The sequence below is a fragment of the Typopeltis vanoorti genome, chromosome 25 (genome assembly GCF_054136105.1).
Source record: "Typopeltis vanoorti isolate ZY-2024b chromosome 25, IOZ_Tvanoo_1.0, whole genome shotgun sequence".
Classification (NCBI taxonomy): domain Eukaryota; kingdom Metazoa; phylum Arthropoda; class Arachnida; order Uropygi; family Thelyphonidae; genus Typopeltis; species Typopeltis vanoorti.
Window position 1 is genome coordinate 47,105,310 of NC_143573.1, and position 19,574 is coordinate 47,124,883.

The 19,574-nt window shown below is 33.7% G+C and overlaps 1 protein-coding gene across 1 annotated transcript in view; it reads right to left on the reverse strand.

Moving 5' to 3' along the window:
• The window catches only part of LOC150092716 (hsp70-binding protein 1), a 72,229-nt gene that overhangs the window by 39,659 nt on the left and 12,996 nt on the right, over positions 1-19,574 (reverse strand). The window contains exons 2-3 of the mRNA XM_090414362.1: positions 16,888-17,083; positions 77-298 (exon numbers count right to left, since the gene is read on the reverse strand). Of these exons, the coding sequence (XP_090270488.1) occupies positions 77-298; positions 16,888-17,083 (418 nt within the window). The remainder of the gene's footprint in view (positions 1-76; positions 299-16,887; positions 17,084-19,574) is intronic.

The following is a 19,574-nucleotide window of genomic DNA, read 5'->3' on the forward strand; positions in this document are numbered from 1 at the left end:
GTTTTTTGTAAAACTAAAGCAGAAAAGAAGGAAAAGTGTTTGTGTATGTGCATACAAACACATTAAAAAAACTTACATGAAACAGCATAAAGGGCTTTGACAGACACTATTTCATCAGAATCATTCTCTAAAGCTTGTAATAACATTGGGAGAAGACCAAATTCCAGAGTTGCATTTTGACAATAAGGATTATTCTGAGCTAATTCAGCAATTAATTCAGAAGTTTTGGCTCTTATTTTAGCATTAGGTGCTAACAGCAATGGTTGAAGCACTTCAAATCCGCCAATCTTATGGAAATCTATAATAGAAAATCATTTATGTTAGAATAAAGAATATAATCAAAAATGGGTTCATTAAAAACAGTAACGTACATTTTTACAAAATGATGCGCTTCAATCTGTCTTAGAGAATTAATATTTGTTATGCTCTAAAGAAAAAATTTTGTGATGACTATTAGAGTTTTACTATATCAGTATGTTTTTTGCTCATGAAAAATTTATTACTGATACATTGCACAGTTCTGCAAGGAAATTGTTTTTAAATGGACTTTAAAATATAAATTTACAATCACCACTGAAGCACATCGATTTACATCTATATACCCGTCACTCTCTCTATATATATATGCATCATTCTACATACATATTAGGAGCATATATTCAGGGCATGCGGTGCACACCAACGAATAGCAATATCACCTATATTATATTTTTGCCACGTAAACGTTGCATTGGCGTTAAATATCCTGGATGTGTGGTTTGAACAGACATACAGATGAATGACGCAGTGGATCAAATTCTTAGCTTTCCAGTGGTTTTAAACCACCCAGGTGTTGAGACAATAGCACCCAGAAATCAGTGGTTATAATTGGATATTGGGTCAACCAATCCAGATGAACATTGTCATTTGTCACGAGGTGCTGTTTTTGTTTTCTGAGTTTCATCTGTTTTGTGTGCGTGAAGTGTAACTTTATTTGCCAATATTTACAATGAGAAGCAGTGTTGAAGATCTACTGCTACTGCTTTAGCCAGAGCTTTTGCAGATTATATAATTATAGTTGTAGGAGGTGTGCAAATAAATAAGTAAAACGAGTTATTTCAGCCTTTCTTTAGTTCAATCCCAAAAAATCATAATTTCCAAAGTTCTGTGCATATATGGCTGTATTTAAAAATTGTATCAAAGTTCAAATTATCTGTGTCTCACTCTAGCATCTGCCACCATGAAGTGTAAACCCTTTGTGCTTCTCACATAAACAGCATGTGTGAAGCATAGCTATTGTTCATTTGATCTTTATACTTTCCATATTTAAAATTACATTAATTGATAAATTAAAGTATTTAAACTTTGCCATCACCTGGTGTGAGACCACTGCCACGCTTATTGGAGGCATGAATTGTATTGAAAAAAATTCCATGTTTGGTCTCTAGAGCAGGGTTTCCAAACTATGTAAAAAAATAAATAAATAAATATATATTGATAAAAATAGAAAAAAAATCCTCAGCCAAACTATGCAAAAAAAAAAAAAAAAAAAAAAAAATATATATATATATATATATATATACACACACAGTAAAATCCCGAAGTTACGCGGTAGGTGGGACCAACAAAAAACGCGTAAGTCAAATTCACGTAACTCAGGGTATAATTTTGCATGTAATTTATATATACAAACATACAATTGGGACCAAAGGTTTACAAAAAAACACCTATATTTTTTAAGAAATATAATCATAATTGTAGTTTTTCGTACCTAAAAAAAAAAGAAAGTTATTTCGATGTCGATGGTTTCATAAAATCTAATAGATTTGTCTGACGGCATAATGTCTTTTTCTTGTCACACAAAATTTCTTCATAGCAAGCTAATGATTTTTTTATTCCTTGCCTTGTGGCTACAATTCGTTCCTCGTTAGAATCTATGTCCTCCAAAATCTGTAAACCTTTCTTTTATGATTGTTCTTACTGTGGATTCCTGTAGATCGAACTTCTTTGCTAGCTCACAAATTTTCATTCTGCCTTCAAAATCCTTAAATGTTGAGTTTTGTTTCCAAAGTCAATGTTTTTCTTTTCTTGCTAGTTGTAGAAGAATCGGACTTGCTTCTTTTGGATGACATTATTATTTTTTATGTGATAAAATTTTTATCAAGAACATAACATTAAACAATCGCAAAGTTTGTAGGCTATAAAAATCGTGTATGAATGGAGACCGCACGAAACACGTCAGTGCTTGTTCACAGCATGTGCGATAATGCGAATGCGGCCGGCACCTGAAAGATATAACTAGTGGTGTGGCATGAAGCGGGATGGGAATAAGTACATATAAGAAACCGCGTAACTCCGGATTCGCGTAAGTCGGGTATGGCTGTATGTATATGTATGTGTGTATATATATATATATATATATATAAATTGATAAAAATAGAAAAAAAATCCTTAGCCCACCCACTGTAAAAAATGTACTATAGGCTTACTAAATAACCTTTCATGGGTTGAAGCAATATAAAAAATAAATAAATAATAATAACTGCATATTTGGATACTTGGATACTGAACAAACGAGGATGGGCTGGCAATTTGGAATTTAGCCGACCAAATTGTATTCTTATTGGTTAAACCAAAATAAAAATGATGGTACAACATGACAAAATTTCATGCTGGCTGGGGCATCGCCCGGTTAAACAAGGCCCCCTTTTTTTCGCCAGGGAACCAGGGCGAACAGCGAAAAGTCAGCTACTGGAACAAATCTGAAAACAAACCCCAACTCAACATCACCAGAGTTAAAGATCAGTACTATCAACGTAAGAAGCCTGAATGGCAAAGAAATGGAGCTAGCTGAGGAATTAGATAAGTACCTGATCGACATAATAGTTGACTGAAACAAAAAAGACCAAAACTGGTGAGATCTTTCTGAGCAATAAATACAAAATGTTATATTCAGGCAATGACAATCAAGGAAAAGAAGGAGTAGCCATAGTATTCAACACAAAATACGAGGCTAATCTTCTTGAATGGCAGTCAGTCTCAAGTAGAGTAATGTGGGCAAATATGAGAATGGGGAACTGGACAATGAGACTTATTTGTGCCTATTGTCCCACAGAAGGTTCTACTAAGGTAGAAGTGGAGGAATTTTTTGACGCTCTAGAAAAAGCAACTGACACAATGAAAGAGGAAAAGTTGGTCCTTGTTGGGGATCTAAATAGCAGAGTAGGAAATGATATTGTGAGACATACAAAAATATTTTGGGAAAATTTGGAGAAAAGAGCCAAGCTAATAATAATGGCAAATATCTGTTGGATTTCTGCTCAGGACATGGACTGGTTATTACTAGCACCATGTTCCAACATAAAAATGTGCACAAATTAACATGGAGAGAAGAAGCAAGGAATAAGAAAAGTCTCATTGACTATGTTATTGTTGATAGTGATGTTTTCTCCCTGGTGCAGGACACCAGAGTGTACAGAGGATTTGAAATTGGAAGTGATCACTATTTAGTCTTGAGCAGGATAAAATTGAATTTCATATTGAAAAGAATGACATGTAAGAAAGTTTTAAAAGGAATAAAATTTGAGCAGCTCTTAGATGTGAACTGTAGACTAAAATACACAAAGATTATTGAAGAAAAAATGAAAGAGTTTGAGAACAGCAACCAAACCTTGGAGATTCAGTGGCAAACTCTGAAGAAAACATTGATTGATTCAGCCATAGAGGCATGTGGTGAGGTTGTCTGCAAGGATAAAAAAATCAGAACTCCCTGTTGGACACAGGAAGTTAAAGAGGCAGTGAAGGAAAAGAAGAAAGCATATCAAAAGTTTCTGTCAAATAAGTCAGCTTGCACTCTTAGAGAATATAGAGAGAAATGCAAGAATGCTAAACACTGTGTAAAACTAGCTAAACAAAAGTCATGGGAGGACTTTGGCAAGAATATAGAAAATAAATATCAAGAAGGTGGTAAAATATTCTGGAGGTTGTTGAAGAAGCTTAGGAATGGAGGAAAGAGTGCTGTAAAAGGATTTAGAGATGATAAAGGTGAAATGAAAACAGGAGAAAAAGATATCCTTGAAGTATGGAGTAATTACTTTGAAAAACTGCTAAATGAAACAAGCAGTGATGATAGCACAGTGATAAAAAACACTGACCAGGTATGCAGTCAGGAATACATATCCATACTTGAAGTAGAAAAAGCCATCAAAGGCTTGAAATGTGGAAAGGCAGCAGGAGTAGATGATATTTGACCAGAAATGCTGTGGTATGGTGTTATAAGAGTCTTACAGTTGCTGCACTGCATAGTTCAGAAAGCCTGGACAGGGGGACGAATTTCCGATGATTGGAGTAGAGCTCTCATAGTACCAATATATATAAAAAGGGAAATAAAACTGAATGTGAGAATTACAGAGGTATTTCCCTACTGAGTGTTTCTGACAAGATCTATGCAAGTATACTTGAGAACGGTTGAGAAGAATTGTGGAAGAAAAGCTGGGTGAAGAACAAGCTAGATTCAGGCCAAATAGAGGCTGTCAGATCAGATCTTCACTTTAAGAAAAATAGTCGAGAAAGCATGGGAATATAACAAAGATCTATATTTAAGTTTTGTCGATTTGGAAAAGGCATATGACAAGGTGCCAAGAGAGAAGCTATTCAATACGCTGCAGTTATATGGTGTCAATGGGGCATTATATCAAGCAATACTTTGACTTTATTTGAGTTGTAAGTCAGCAGTTAGAATTGAAGGAAGTACAGGAAGATGGTTTAATGTTAAATCTGGTGTGAGACAAGGATGTACATTATCCCCTCTGTTATTCATTATCTATATGGATCACATTATGAAGGAAAGTGGTATTAAACATGATATTAAAATTGGAGATGTAAATGTCAGCTCTTTGCTTTATGCAGATGATGTTATACGTCTATATAAATCCGCTACAAGTCTGCAAGATTATCTGACTAAATTGAATAGCTGTTGTAATAGATATGGTATGAAGGTCAGCAATAAAAAGACAAAGACAATGAAAATAGGCAGAATCATTGAAAATGTCAACTGTGTTGTGAACGGGGAACCTGTGGAAAGTAAAACATTTCAGCTACTTAGGCACGATTTTTACTGAAGATGGTAAATTAAATATAGAAATAGACAACAGAATCAACAAAGCTGGTATGGTGGGAAGTCAACTGAATAAACTCATATGGAATAAGAAAGAAATTAGTCGGAACACTAAATTAGCTGTATACAAGACAGTGTTCAAACCAGTTTTAACTTATGGATCTGAGAGCTGGGTCAGAAGTAAAACACTTGACCAAAGACTAGAGACCGCAGATATGATAGTCCTGAGAAAGATTATAGGTGTGAACAGATGGCATCAATGGCAATATCATATTAAAAACGAGGATATTAGGAAAGAACTTGACATTGTCAGCATCCAGGAATGCGTTAGCAGAGCTAATCTCAGGTGGTATGGTCACTTAAACAGAATGGGCGAGGAAAGATTAGCAAAACAAGTGTTCTCTGCCAGGTTGGCAGCAAAACGACCCAGAGGAAGACCACGATATAGATGGATTGATGCAGTACAAAGTGCCTTAGACGATAGAAATATAAGATCTGATAATGTTGGAGTCTTGACAAGTAACAGACTGATTTGGAGGAAAATTGTAGATAGGAAGTTAGTAATGATGTAATTTTTGTCATGTACTATAATATCCTGTACACCCCTTGAGGGTACATGGCAGGAATTTGATGATGATGATGATAATAATAACTGCATTGGATCAATTAAGATGAGCGCTGATGCACTGTGCAACTCCTAAAACTCTCATACACAAATAAAAATGCAATCAATCAAATTGATGTGAATTTTTAGCATGGGTTGCATAAGCCATGACAGCACACCCATCCTAAATGGGCATGAGATGCCACTGATACATATGTATTATACTTTAAATATACATGGAGTTAACTAAACAAGAAAAGCACAGAGATATGTTGAATTTTTGAAGAAAGAATTTCTGGAGGGGAAAAAAAAATTAAATACTGGATATACTTTTTTTTTGCTTATTGAGAATGATTCCTTTTTAAAATTTATTACCATCTATTAGAAGTCGTAAATATCATATATAGAGACTACAAGGAAGGGGAAAGGAACACAAGGAGGGAAAGAAATAAAATTTATGTAGATATTGATAATTAACTGAAACAGCTTGTGATGAAAGATACCTGGAGTCTGAGAGTACTGGATCTTGTGATAACATTATATAATTTGTCCATAAAAAAGTAAACACTCTGTCTCTGACTGACAGAAGAATAATCATGTAATCATGCAGTCTTAACCTAGGAAGTGGCTGAAAATGTAGAAGTTTCAATAAAGAAGAGGTACATTCAATGTTAATAATGCATGAGAAAGGATCAAGGCACATTTAAGGGGCTGTGTGCCTAGAGTTAGAAGGATAAATTAGGTGGGAGTTAAATGGATAAACAACATTATTAATTGAGAGCTGAAAAGGAAGAAAATGTTATGGAGGGTATATATAGAGTAACGTAATTAACAGGCTAGCAAGCAACAAAAAGCACAGGCAAGAAGAGTAACTAGCATGATGAAGAAGGCAAAATCAGAATATAAGAGAAGATTAGCGGGACAGATCAAAGGAAACTCCAAAGAGGTCTTTAGCTATGTAGTAAGTAAAAGGAAGAATTATAGAAGGATAATTTTAAATAATGCTAATAGTAAGGAAGTGTTAGAAGCAGAAGAAACGGTTGAATTATTACTGACCAAATCACTTTGCAAATGTTTATCATCCAAGTGGAGATAATGGTGACCAGTATGAGAGGGATTGAGATGAGAATAGAGTTAAATGAAGTGGAGGCATTTAGGATATTAAAAAATCTCACTGTGAATACAGCCATGGAGCTGGATGAGATATATTGCCCATAAGTTAAGGGAAATGGCAATGTGTCTCTAACTGGACTATTTAAGCCTCAGTAAACTGTAGAGGTGCTTTACTACTACATAGTTCCATTACATAAAGGAGGCTCCACAACAGGTTTTAAATTACACACCACTTCTGGGTAGAATTCAGAGATCTAAAGGTAGAATTCAGAAATGGGTGTTGAAAGATTTTACTTGGTCAGACTATAAATTAAAGATCACAAGAAATTATATTCTTGATTTAATCCTTATCCAAATGTAAGTATGCTTCACATAAAAATAAAAGATATTTCATGAGCAAACTATGCTTGATTACACTTGGATAAAGGATTAAACCAAGATTATTGTTAGTATATGTTACTTATTTTAAACTATAAAGTTGAGTGTGTATTTGTAAAATTTAATATGGGATATTGTTTTAGAAAGCGTTTTAATACATGGCACCAATGAGTACAAGGAAAATGGCAGCTGAGTTTAGAATGAGGGATCTTGAATGATACAGTGTATGTTCTATGTATTCACTGCCAAGAGTTAACAGGTTGTAGTTAACTCTTGGAAGTGGTCTTGGTTTTTTGCCAGTGTAAGAAATGAGAGTAGTGTAGAAAGTGAGAAAATGAATTGATGAATGTTAACAATATAAGGAAAGATAGCAAAATTGGTCTGGCGAATGCAGAAGTAGTGAATGATAGTGCTCAGAATGAAGGCATGAAAGAAATGGCTGATGAAGTGATGGTAAGGAGTGAAACAGTGTGTTTATGCTGTAACCTTCACAGGACAAAACAAGAACTAGAGTGACTAGAGAAATGATTGTTATGTGATACACCAGATGGGAGAATGAGAAAATATGTGAATTCAGAAAGTATGAAAGTGCAAGAAACTGCAAATAATATGGTATTGTATGGAGATTTGATGATAAGAGATCACTTGATGAGCAAGTGACGAAAGCATGTTTCCCAAGTGCGAAAATCAAGGATGTTAGTGATGCTGTTAGTGTGCAGAAGGGAGAAGTGAGAGAGAGAGAGAGAGATGACTGTTATGGTAGGAACAAATGGTTTGAAAGGGGGAGAAATGTGCAATGAAATGAAATGATATGAAAGAAGCAAAAATTAACAGTAAAGGAGTAAAAGCTGAGTCTGCTGCCTCCATATAATATACTAGAGTTGAGAAAGAAGGGGCCATGATTGCTAATGAGAAGATTGTACGGGACAAATGGTGTAAGTTTATTGATGTATGGAGTGAATTTGATGGACAAAAGGATTTATATGAGCCTGACAGACTATATTTAAATTGTTTTGGAGTTAGATGTTTGGAGAAAGTATTGTTTAGTGAGAGCTTGGAATTGCAAAACCAGGCAAACTAGAAATATCAGGGAGCATACAATCAAGCATGTGTCTGGCCATCCCCCATGATAAATGAGAGTATGTACAGAAATGATTATGCAATGCTCAATGCAATTTCACACTTTTCTCATTTGAGGTTGATCATGACATTACACAAAGGTAATTGTGGGTACAAGGGGGATGTTGAAATGCAAGAGGTATGAGGAATAAAGGAGAGGAGTTTTTGGCATTGGTCAGCTCAACTTACCCAAATATTACAGGCATCAGTGAAACTTGGTTGAGAGAAATGATATAGTTACAGGGATAGGATGTAATATTGTATTTTCCAGGAGGATAGAGAGAATATGACAGGAGGTGGGGTATTACTCACAATAGCTGAAGAATTACAACTAATAAAATCAGAAGTTAAAGAGAATATTTTAGGTTGGCAGAGATGATTCATCTGAAGCTGTTCAGTGTGAGATAGAGACCAACAGGACAAATGTTGGTCTCTATCTCACTATGGGGATCATATTCCTCCCTCCAACCTATATGGACATAGATTGGAGGGAGGAAAGGAGGCATGACAAGATGGAAGTGGGATTTATACACAGCTGCTAAGGGATAATGGAGTTATCATCATAGAAGAGAGTGTGATGTCCAAATAGAAAACTATGTAATTCCAGCAATCAAAACTTAGTGAAGAATAAGCTAAATTTTACTAGCTTCTCTGCTTGAAGCTAGTAAAATTTATTAAAATTTGCTTTTATATATATTTAGCATTTTTTACACTCTTTATAAGGCATTGATACGTAAACACCTTGATCATTGTGCTCAGGTCTGATCTCCTGGAGATAAGAAAGTGGTAGAGAGTATTCAGCAGTGAGCAACCAAGATGGTGTGGTCTATGGAATGTTCCCTATGAGGATAGACTGAGGATGTGCAGACTGCAGAAGTTGGTTGATAGGCAAAACAAGAGGGGGATATGATAGAAACATTTAAGTTACTTAAAGGGTTTTATAGGATTAATGTAGGGGAAATGTTTCAGCAAACACTTAGCTGGAGGAGGCAGAACAAGAAGTCATCCCTGGAAGTTGAAGGGCATGAGGACTAGATTTTTCACTTGGAGAGTTGTGAATGAATGAATGGAATGGGTTGCCAGTCAGTTATTAGTGCTTTGTTTGTTAATGGGTTTTCAAGGAGAGGTATGATAGATTGTGTGGATAAATTGGGTCTCTCGTAATGAGTATTTGGACTCTATGAAAGTGCATACAACAACAATAACAACAATTACATGAAACAATATATTATACAGGGGACAAGGGGACTGAGAGTGTTCTATCTGATAACAGCATCAGAAGATATATCCATAACCAAGGTAGATGCTTTGCCTCCAACTGTGGATAGTGACCATGCAGCCTTGTTCTGGGAAGTAATCAAATGTGGAATTCTCTGTCAAGAAAGAGTTTATGTTGAACTATAAAGCTGGTAATTATGACAGACTTAGGAGTCATCTTGAAACAGTGCCATGACTTGAGAAGCTATAAAGAAAGAATGTCAGTAGTGCATGGAAAGAGGTCAGAGATTGTTTAAGAGAAGCAGTATCAGACTTTATACCCAAGGTCAGGCAGACAAACCTAGTGGGAATTAAGTGGATGAGTCAACATATAAAACAAGAGCTGCAAAGAAAGAAAACACTGTGGAAGGAATATAAAGAAAAGGGTGATCAGCAACCTCATGTGCAGTACAAAAGGTGACTTGTTTGGTAAGAAAGGCCAAATCAGATTATGAAAGAAAATTAGCTGAGTAGGACAAGCTAAATCTAAAAGAGTTTTTTTCATTATGTAGCAATAGGAGGAAAAATGACTATGGTAGGTTGACTTTAAACAATGCTTACGGTAGGAAAGTGACAGAGGCAAAAGAAATAGTTGAGTTGCTGAGATCATTTTGCAGAGGTGTATCATCCAGGTGGAGATTTTGCAGTTGCTGATGTGACAGACACACATATCAAAATTGAGGTATATGAAGAAGAGGTGTTCAGCATATTGAAAAATATGAATGTGAACACAGAAGTGTGACCAGATGGTATGTCAGCCCATGTGCTACGTGAATGGGCATTTTCTCTGATGAAGTTGTTCAATCTAAGGCTCAACTCTGGCAGGGTTCCAAGGGAGTGGAAAGAGGATAAAATAACTGCATTGGATAAAGGTGGCTCCAAGACAGAGGTTAGCAAACTATAGACTAATTAATATATCAGAAGTGGTAGTTAAAAGTATTGAAAAGTTTGTTAAAGGTAAATTTGAACATTGGGTGGACAGGGATGCGATACTCTACAGTGGGCAGCACAGCTCTGTAAATGGTTGGTCTTGTCTTAGTAATTCATTCACATTTTATAATAAAGTGACAGCAGAATTGGATAAAGGAAATAGCTACAGCATGATACTGCTGGACTCTGCAAAGGTATTTGACAAAATACCCCATGGAAAACTATTACAAAAGTTGGAGCAAATGGGAATGGATATGAAGCTAGTAGCATGTATGGGAGAGGGTGACTGACAGACAAACTCCAGAGAGTAGTATATGCTGGAGTGGAATCCAAGATAATGAAGATGACCAGTGGAGTACCTCAGGGTTCACTACTCTTTAATTTGTATATATCAATGATATAGGGAAATATTTAAGATGAAGAGAGGATATTCTGTTGTTTGCTGATGATGCAAAACTCATCATCATCATAACGCTAATTGCAAGTATAGACCATATTGGTCTATTCCGGTCTCATTATCCATCCAATATCCTTTTTTGAGGTCTACCCTGCTTTCTCTTACCAATTGGCTTAAATTTTAGCATTTGTTTGGGATATCGGGTGTTGGCCAATCGTTTTACATGTTCTATCCATTTTTGTTTATAATTGTTTAGTTTTTCTTCTATCGATTCGTTCCTTTTTTGGTCTAATAATGTGTATTTTGCAGTTCTTCTCATAAATCTCATTTCACTTGTTTTTATTCTTTGTTTATCTTGCTTATTGCCCAAATTTCACTGCCATATAATAATATGGGCACTGCTAAAGTATTATATATTTTCAAGTATGTTTCTTTTTGTACTATATTTGGATTGAGTGTTCTATTCAAGCCTATAATCTGTAAAAATTTTGAAGTTTTTAATTTTATGCCTTTTTCTCCTTCATATGATATTTCACATCCAAGATAACTGAAAGTATTTATCTTTCAGTTCTATTATTATTTTATTATTAATAACTATTTTACTTCTAACTGGGGTTTGATGCAAATGATGCAAAACTGGGGAGAGTAATAGTTGATAAAGGCAATGTAGATATCCTGCAAGATGATTTAAATAAATTGGCATTATGATTAAAGGATAATGAATGTCAAGTCAATGTTGTAAAATGTAAGATTATGCACTTCAGGTTGAAAAGGTTGCATATGATGTCCCTATGAAGATAGGTGAAGGTTTCTGGGTAACAAACTTTAGTTGATAGGTGGAAAAGAGAGACACTGTAGAAACTTTTAAGAGATTAAATGGGACTTATAAAATTGATGCAAAGGAAATTTTTTAATATATAACAAATAGAGAACTAGGTCCCATCCATGGAAGTTGTGTAAGAGTGTGGTAAGTATGTGCAGACCAGATTTTTTTGCAAAGAGAGTGGTGAATGAAAGGAATGGATTGCCACAATTAATTGCGAGTTCCCTGAGAGTGAATGAGTTTAAGGAGGGTTATGATAGGTTTTGTGTGAATAATAATTAGTTTGGGATCTCCCATAATGAATGTTGTGGGATTCATCAGAATCCCTTGAATTCAATGGATTCAAATTCTGACAAAAAACTTAAAGTATATCGGTGCTTTTTAGTTTAAAGTGAGTTAGCTGGTCTCATAATGCAGTGGCAATGTTTTTCCTGGAAGAAACTCTAGTTTTTCATCTCACAAACTAGCCAGAAGTGCAGCTGAAGGAAGTTGACAGCTATAATACACCATGCAAATCAGAGGACACTGGGCCTAACACGCAAAGGAGAAATAGAGGGAAAATATATTTATATTTAAGCCTTTGCTTTTCAGCCAGTGGGTAGCACCTCATATTAAGTACAGACAGTTCTAACGTTATGAGTTAATTGGTCTCTAATGTGCAGCATAAAGCGGAATTTATTTCTCAAAACATGCGTTGAGCACAGGGGTTAGGTTCTCAACAATGAAACTTAACCTTAGTAATATTAAATAAAGGTCAATAAAATAATAATTTATGCTTAAATAATAATGATTTATTTATCCAAAGAAATTATAACACAGCCTTTAAAAATCAAGCATATTTTCAACTTGCTTCCAATATGTGTCTTTATTATTATTATTATTGGCTACTCCACAGAATCCTTAGACTCATCAAGGGTGACTCTAAACATCATGCCAAGCATACATTCGAACAATAACTGTAACACTTTGAACTCATTCACAGTCATGGCATCCACAACAGACTCTGGCAACCTACTCCATTCATTCACTACTCTTCAAGCAAAAAATCTAGTTATTACACCCTTACTAACCACATTTCCTTGCTCATTTTCCAAGGATGGCCTCTAATTCTTCATTTCAAGACCTGTTCTGAAAAACTGCCTCTGAATTAATCTTGTAAAAATCCCTTGGCAATTTGTATGTTTCAATGATATCACCTCTTTTTCGCCTATCAACTGGTTTCTGTAACCTACAATTCTTCAATCTGTTCAATCTGAGTGCAGGATATTGAGATTATGATAGTACTATATGAAAAAGTTACAGCTGGGCTGTCCAAAGCACTGCCTGCAGGCCGCATGTGGCCAGGTTACGATTTTGTGCAGCCTGCCTGTGGGTTTTGATTTCCATGAGCGAAAAAATAAAATAACGATTTGAATCGAATGCTTATTAGACATTTTAATTCTATCACTAATTGATAATCTCGATGTTGATAATTTTATTTGGTGTTTTTACATCACTATATACCCACGTGTTTTTCAAATATTAGATGTGTCAAAGAAGCATTCTTACACTCTGGGCACTCATGGGGAACGCGAGTGCACAATTAGTGTGCAATTAGAGTTGTTCATCTGTTCAGCTTTCAAGGTTGTGTTGCTGCTACTCACCAAATTACTAGATACGCATTGTGATGCGGCCCTCGGATAAATTTTTTATTTTTCTAATGCAGCTCCCGGATTACCTACGGTTGGATAGCCCTGAGTTACACCATTGCTAATTACCAATCAACAATTTTCATCCCAATTAATCTGCTATCTCTCAAGGCGCTCGGTATTATCAGATCTTATATTTCTGCCTCCTAAAGAACTTTTTTACTGTATTAATCCACCAAATCATGGTCTTCTTCTCAGTTCTGCCAATCTGGCAAAAAAGTTTATTTTTTTGTTTTTTCTAAACTTTTTTTTTACAAAGGATTAATTTACATAAGCTCATTTGATTATGAATTATAATTTATATATATATATATATAAAATTTAATTTTCTTTTTTTTGTACAGAACATATTTATCAAGTTATCACTTCATTACTACTATTAGTATTATTATAAAACTCTCCATGGAGTTAAAGACTCATTGCAGGAGGTCCCACTGTTTAATATTACTATTTAATAACACCTTGTATACTGTGTAACTTTTGCTTAGGCACAGTATGATCTTCACTGTCCTTGCTCCAATAAACCATTAATCGATCCTGAGAAATCTGGACTTAAATGAAAGGTGTTTTTAAATATGGCATAATAAATAACATAAAGAAAAGAGAGATAAAAAAAAAATGTTTGTTACTGTATTGATCAGTGTTAAACAGCTTTAGATATGTTCAAACTTATCTAAAGCTGTCTAATCAAATTCCTTGAGAGTGAATGATCTCATTCATGTTTTGTTTCCAACTCTGGTAATAAAACTTCTGGATATGAAATTTTTAATATTTGAACACTACAGTGTTCCCTTTTAAAGAATCACAAAAACACTTACACACCCACCCACCCACCCACCCTGACTGCCACATCATACCTACCCATCTTTTCCAGCTTAAAAACACCTCCACCCGCTGGTTTTCCACCTGCAAACACCCACCCACCCACCCATATTCCCCAGCTCAAAGACACCGACCTCAAAAAAACACCTTGCAACTTAGAACAATCACCCACTGTATGCTACTTCAAAAAAACACTTGCAGACTTGCAATTTCAGTTGCCAATTTTCTATAAAAATCATAATGTAAGCCAGTCATCTTAACTTTCTTGTGATGATTTATCTCCTTTAAGGTTCAGAGCTTTATCTTTCTTTCTATATGAGACTACGAAAAAGGAAACAATTAAAATTAACTCCCCCAGCAGTTGTCCTGTCATTATTGTCATAATGCAGGAATTAATAACTTTTAAACATTTTTCTTTCTATATAGAAGATTTTATAAATATCTGCTATAGAGTTCCAAAAATTCCTCTAATTTCTCTCCCAACAGATTATACATTGTTCTTTACACTCCACTTGTGCTACACTATGCATCATACTTTCGGTCTTCATTTCAGTCATGAAGTGTGAAACACGAGCCCCACCACTATGTGTAGCACTTTATTTGAAAACAGTAAACCTCACATATTTCAAGCAAAACAAGTAAGTTTTTCATATCGTGAATACATTTAAATTAAATTACAGTTATAATTTCCAAGAAATAAATTTTATAATCAAATCAATGCATTCATTTCATTCAATATTAATCTTACACATATACAGTATACATGACATTATTTAATCCATTATAAAATATGATCCATTATTTAAAACGAAAATTAATTACCTTTCTCACAATATAATTTCATTAACAACTAAAACTGATAATTAAAGACACTAAGAAATTATATTCTTGGTTTAATCCTTTACCCAAGTGTAAGCAAACAAGTTTGCACTATTTTCAGGAATGGGGCAACTTGTATAAAGAAGCTAATGACTTCACATCGCTTGCCTTAGTATCCCATAATGCAAAGCACATATCCTTATGAACATGTATAATACTATGCATTATGAGAAAGGTCACTACCCAGACTAATTTTGACCTTTACTGAGGTCTCATCAGTGGGAGCCTGGTATTGAAACTGATAATTATAAACACAAAAATTAAAACTGGAACAATTTAATTAAATACTGTATTACATCTACAGAGGTGTAGGTGGATTAATTCAGTCAGAAGTGCCTTAGAAGCACAGAATGTGTTAGATATGACAATATTGGAGTGCTCACAAGTAATAGATTGATTTGGAAGAAACTTGTTGATAGGAGATTAATAATAATGTAAACTTAATCATGTAGTGCTGTCATTGTAACCTGAACACCCCTTGAAGGTACATATCAGGAAACTGATAATGATGATGATGAATTATCTTGTCTTGACAGATAATTCAAAGACAAGTCAAAAAAGAGATCGTGTGACTGAGTACATCCTGAAAAGTGAGTCCTGCTTCACAGTGAGAACAACCCACTTACTGTTTTCATAAATTTCATTATTTGTCTTTTGTATTAAATTATTGTGTTTATAGCTAATTTATATAAATTCGTTCTTCATTATGAACAGTAAATGAAAGAAAACACAAACTGAGTTGTTATGAGCGGTGTTATGGCACACATTTTAAACTAACATTAAAGAAAAGCATGTTTCTGAATAATTACTTGTAATGTGTATTGAGAATTAAAGAATGTATTATTTTGTTTTGTCATCATAACATTTATTTTTTTTTTAAAACAATAACAATATTTTTTATCAAACAGACCAATATCTTGGGCAAGTAAATTTTTTTTTATGGCTAGTAGATTTAAGTTGTATTTCTGGGGTACCTTGTCAAGGATGTTAAAAGTTCCAAATTTTTGTATATCTTAAGAAAATTTGAGGATTTGATCTGGGAACTGCTAACTATCACACAGTTGTGGTAAATCAATAGGAAATAAGTACAGTTTTCCTTATTGTTAGGCTTCTGCTGCTCTTTTAAAGTATTGGCAATGTGAACATACTAATGAATAACATGACATCCAATACTCTTAGATTTCACAGAGAGTCAGGAATTTGGAAGTTGAAGTAGTAGACAAACTCCATTAGTGCTGTGCCAAACTGACTGTTCCAGTAGGTGGTTGCTCTGGTAATCAGAGTTTGAAAGTGCGGAAGTTGCATACTATGTAACTTACAGTGAATTCACTGTGTCAAAGCAAGGAAGAAACTCATAATTTCATTCACAAACAGACTAAACCAAAAGTTACCAAACTCCAGGTACCTCCTGCTCCTCCCTCCAAAGAGATGCTGTAAAATGTGTAAAATTTTTACACACGTAAAAGTTTTACAGAATTTGTAAAATTTTTAATTTTATATTTTTAATATTTAAAGTTATTTTTAATATTTCCTATTATTTTCTTGTGGGAAAATGTATACTTAAACCGAAAACTACTGAGCATCCTGCACGAGAACACATGTGGAAGATTATTATTTAATCTAATACAGAAAAGTTAGCATCCAAGACACTAAGAACCGACAAACACAAACAAAAAGTGGAATCTTACTGCTAATTTGTATTCATCTGACATCATCTAAATGTCTGTATTATTTGCTATATTTACTTAAAAATAATATTTTTTTAAATACAAATGGCCTTACCATTAGCATTATCAGCAGATCCAATATACTCCATAAGTTCATCTAAGGCTGCTCCTAAGTTAGAAAATGTTTCTTCACTGGTTGTTCCTTTGCTTAAAGCATCAGTACCATCCTTCAATACACTTAGGCAGCAGAGCATCTGCTCAACAGTAGATGAAGTCATACTATCCAAAACTGATTGTAACCATTCTCTTCTCTGTAAAAATAAAAATGGGGAAAACAATATAAAAATATTCTGAATTTGAGACATATAAGGTACAACTAAAAAATTTAGATGAATGACTTTTTTTTTTTTTTAAATTTGAAAGCAGGAACATGTGAACCAGTTCTTATTGTTACACCCTGATAACTTAAGAATGTGAAAATTTCAGTTATCATGATGTAACAAGAAAAGAATTAAAAACCCTGTATAGATAACTAAGTAAGCAAGCTTGTTCCTAGGAAGATATCGTTAAGAGCCTTTGAAAGTAACGAATACAAAAAATTAAAAGAAAGAAAAATATGCTTACATCCAAGTGAAAAATATAACTGAAATTGTTTGTTGAACTAAATAAAAAAAAAAAAAAAAAAGGAAGGGAATTTTATTAGAGTTGTGATATGATAAAATAAGATTAAGTAAAGCAAAGAAGATTAGTCATAGGATTTTATATGTGAGAGGCTAGTTTTTACACTTGAAATCATCATCATCATCATCATACGTATCAAGAATTTAGGCCTAGCATGGCCTGTTCCGGCCTTAGAAGTCATCGTTGAATCGTTTAAGAGGACGTCCTGGTTTTCTTTTTCCTAATGGCTTGTACTTTAAGGCTTGTTTTGGTAATCTTTCTGTTTTCATTCTTTGAACGTGTTCCATCCATCTATGTTTATATTTTTTAATTTTTTCAATTACTGGTTCTTGGTTTAATTCTTTCATAATATCTTCGTTTCTTTTGTGATCAAATAGGGTATACTTTGCAGTTTTCCTCATAAACTTCATTTCTGCTGTTGTTAATCTTTGTTTGTCTTTTTGTTTTATTGTCCAGATTTTGCTTCCATACATTAAGACCGGTAAGGCTAATGTATTGTATACTTTTAGCCTGGTTTGTTTTTGAACTAGGTTTGGTTTAAATATAGAGTTAATTATTCCTGTTATTTTTAAATATTTTGCAATTTTTATGTTTATATCTTTTTCATTTTCATAAGTGATCATACATCCTAGGTAGTTAAATGAATTCACCTGTTCTAAGATCTTGTTATCTAATACTATTTTAGTTTTTGCTGGATCTTGTCCTTTAAAGGCCATAGTTTTTGATTTTTCCGTTGATATTATCATACCATAATCTTTGGATATCTCATTTAGATTTACAATAGCTTTCTGTAAGTTATCTTCAGAATTTGTAATTATTATTTGGTCGTCTGCAAAGAGGAGAGTGTTTAAGTTAACTGTAGGTGAAAGTTTAATTCCTTGATGTAAATTTTTACTCCATTTTATTATTATTTCATTTAAGTAGATATTAAAAAGAGTTGCTGAGAGGGGACATCCCTGTCGGACCCCTTGGTTTATCTCTCTTGTATATGATAGCTCATGATTTAATCTTATTTGTATTTGATTATTTTCATATATACTTGTGACAGCTTTTAGGATATTATTTGGTATTTGTCTTTCTTTTAATATGTTAAATAATATGTTTCTTTTAACTTTGTCAAATGCTTTTTCAAAGTCAATAAATGCAATATGTGTTTCTAAATTATATTCTCTTCTTTTCTCTATTATTAATTTTAGGCAGAAGGCTGGGTCTAAACATGATCGTCCTTTTCTAAATCCATTTTGTACCTCTAGAATAAAGTTTTCAGAATATTTCATTAGTTTGTTATTTAAGATTCTGCTGTATATTTTGTAACATGAATTTAGTATACTGATACCTCTATAGTTTTTAGGGTCATCTCTATTACCTTTCTTAAAGATAGAATCACAATTGCTTTTTTCCATTCTATTGGGGGGATACCAGTTGAGTAAATTTTATTTAAAAATAATAAGAGTCTTCCTTTGAATCTTGTTCCTGCGTATTTATATAGTTCTGAACCTAGCTTATCTTCTCCAGCTGATTTTCCGTTTCTTGTTTCTTTCAGGCTGATTTCTAATTCTTCTTCAGTTATTTCCTTTTCATTTTTGTTAATTGTTTGCCAGTTGTCTTTTTTAAAATATTTGTCTGTCCACAGTTCTGTGTAGTAATTTAGAAATTCTTCTAATTTCAATTCAGTGTTTAATTTTATGTTTCCTTTGGTATCTGCATTTAGGTGTTTCAAAATCTTATATACATTGGGTCTAATTTTATATAAATCATGTTCTAAATTAGAAACAAATTTATTCCATGATTCTCTATGCCTTTTTCTGACTTCTCTTTTAGCTATGGCTCTTATTCTTTTATATTCTATTTCATCTTCTAATCTTTTACTGCTTAACCATTTGTGATAGGCTTCTTTTTTCTTTTTGATTATTTCTTTGATTGTATCATCCCAGATCTTCAGTTTTTTTCTTTTATTGAATTTTTTGGTCTTTCCTAAGCTTTCATTTGCTGCTGCATTTAGTATCGTTTTTATATTAAGCCATTCTATTTCTATTTCTTCATTTTGTTTTATTTTATCTAGATACTGGTTAATTCTTTGTTCATATAGCCATTGTACATTTGTGTCATTCAATAGTCTAG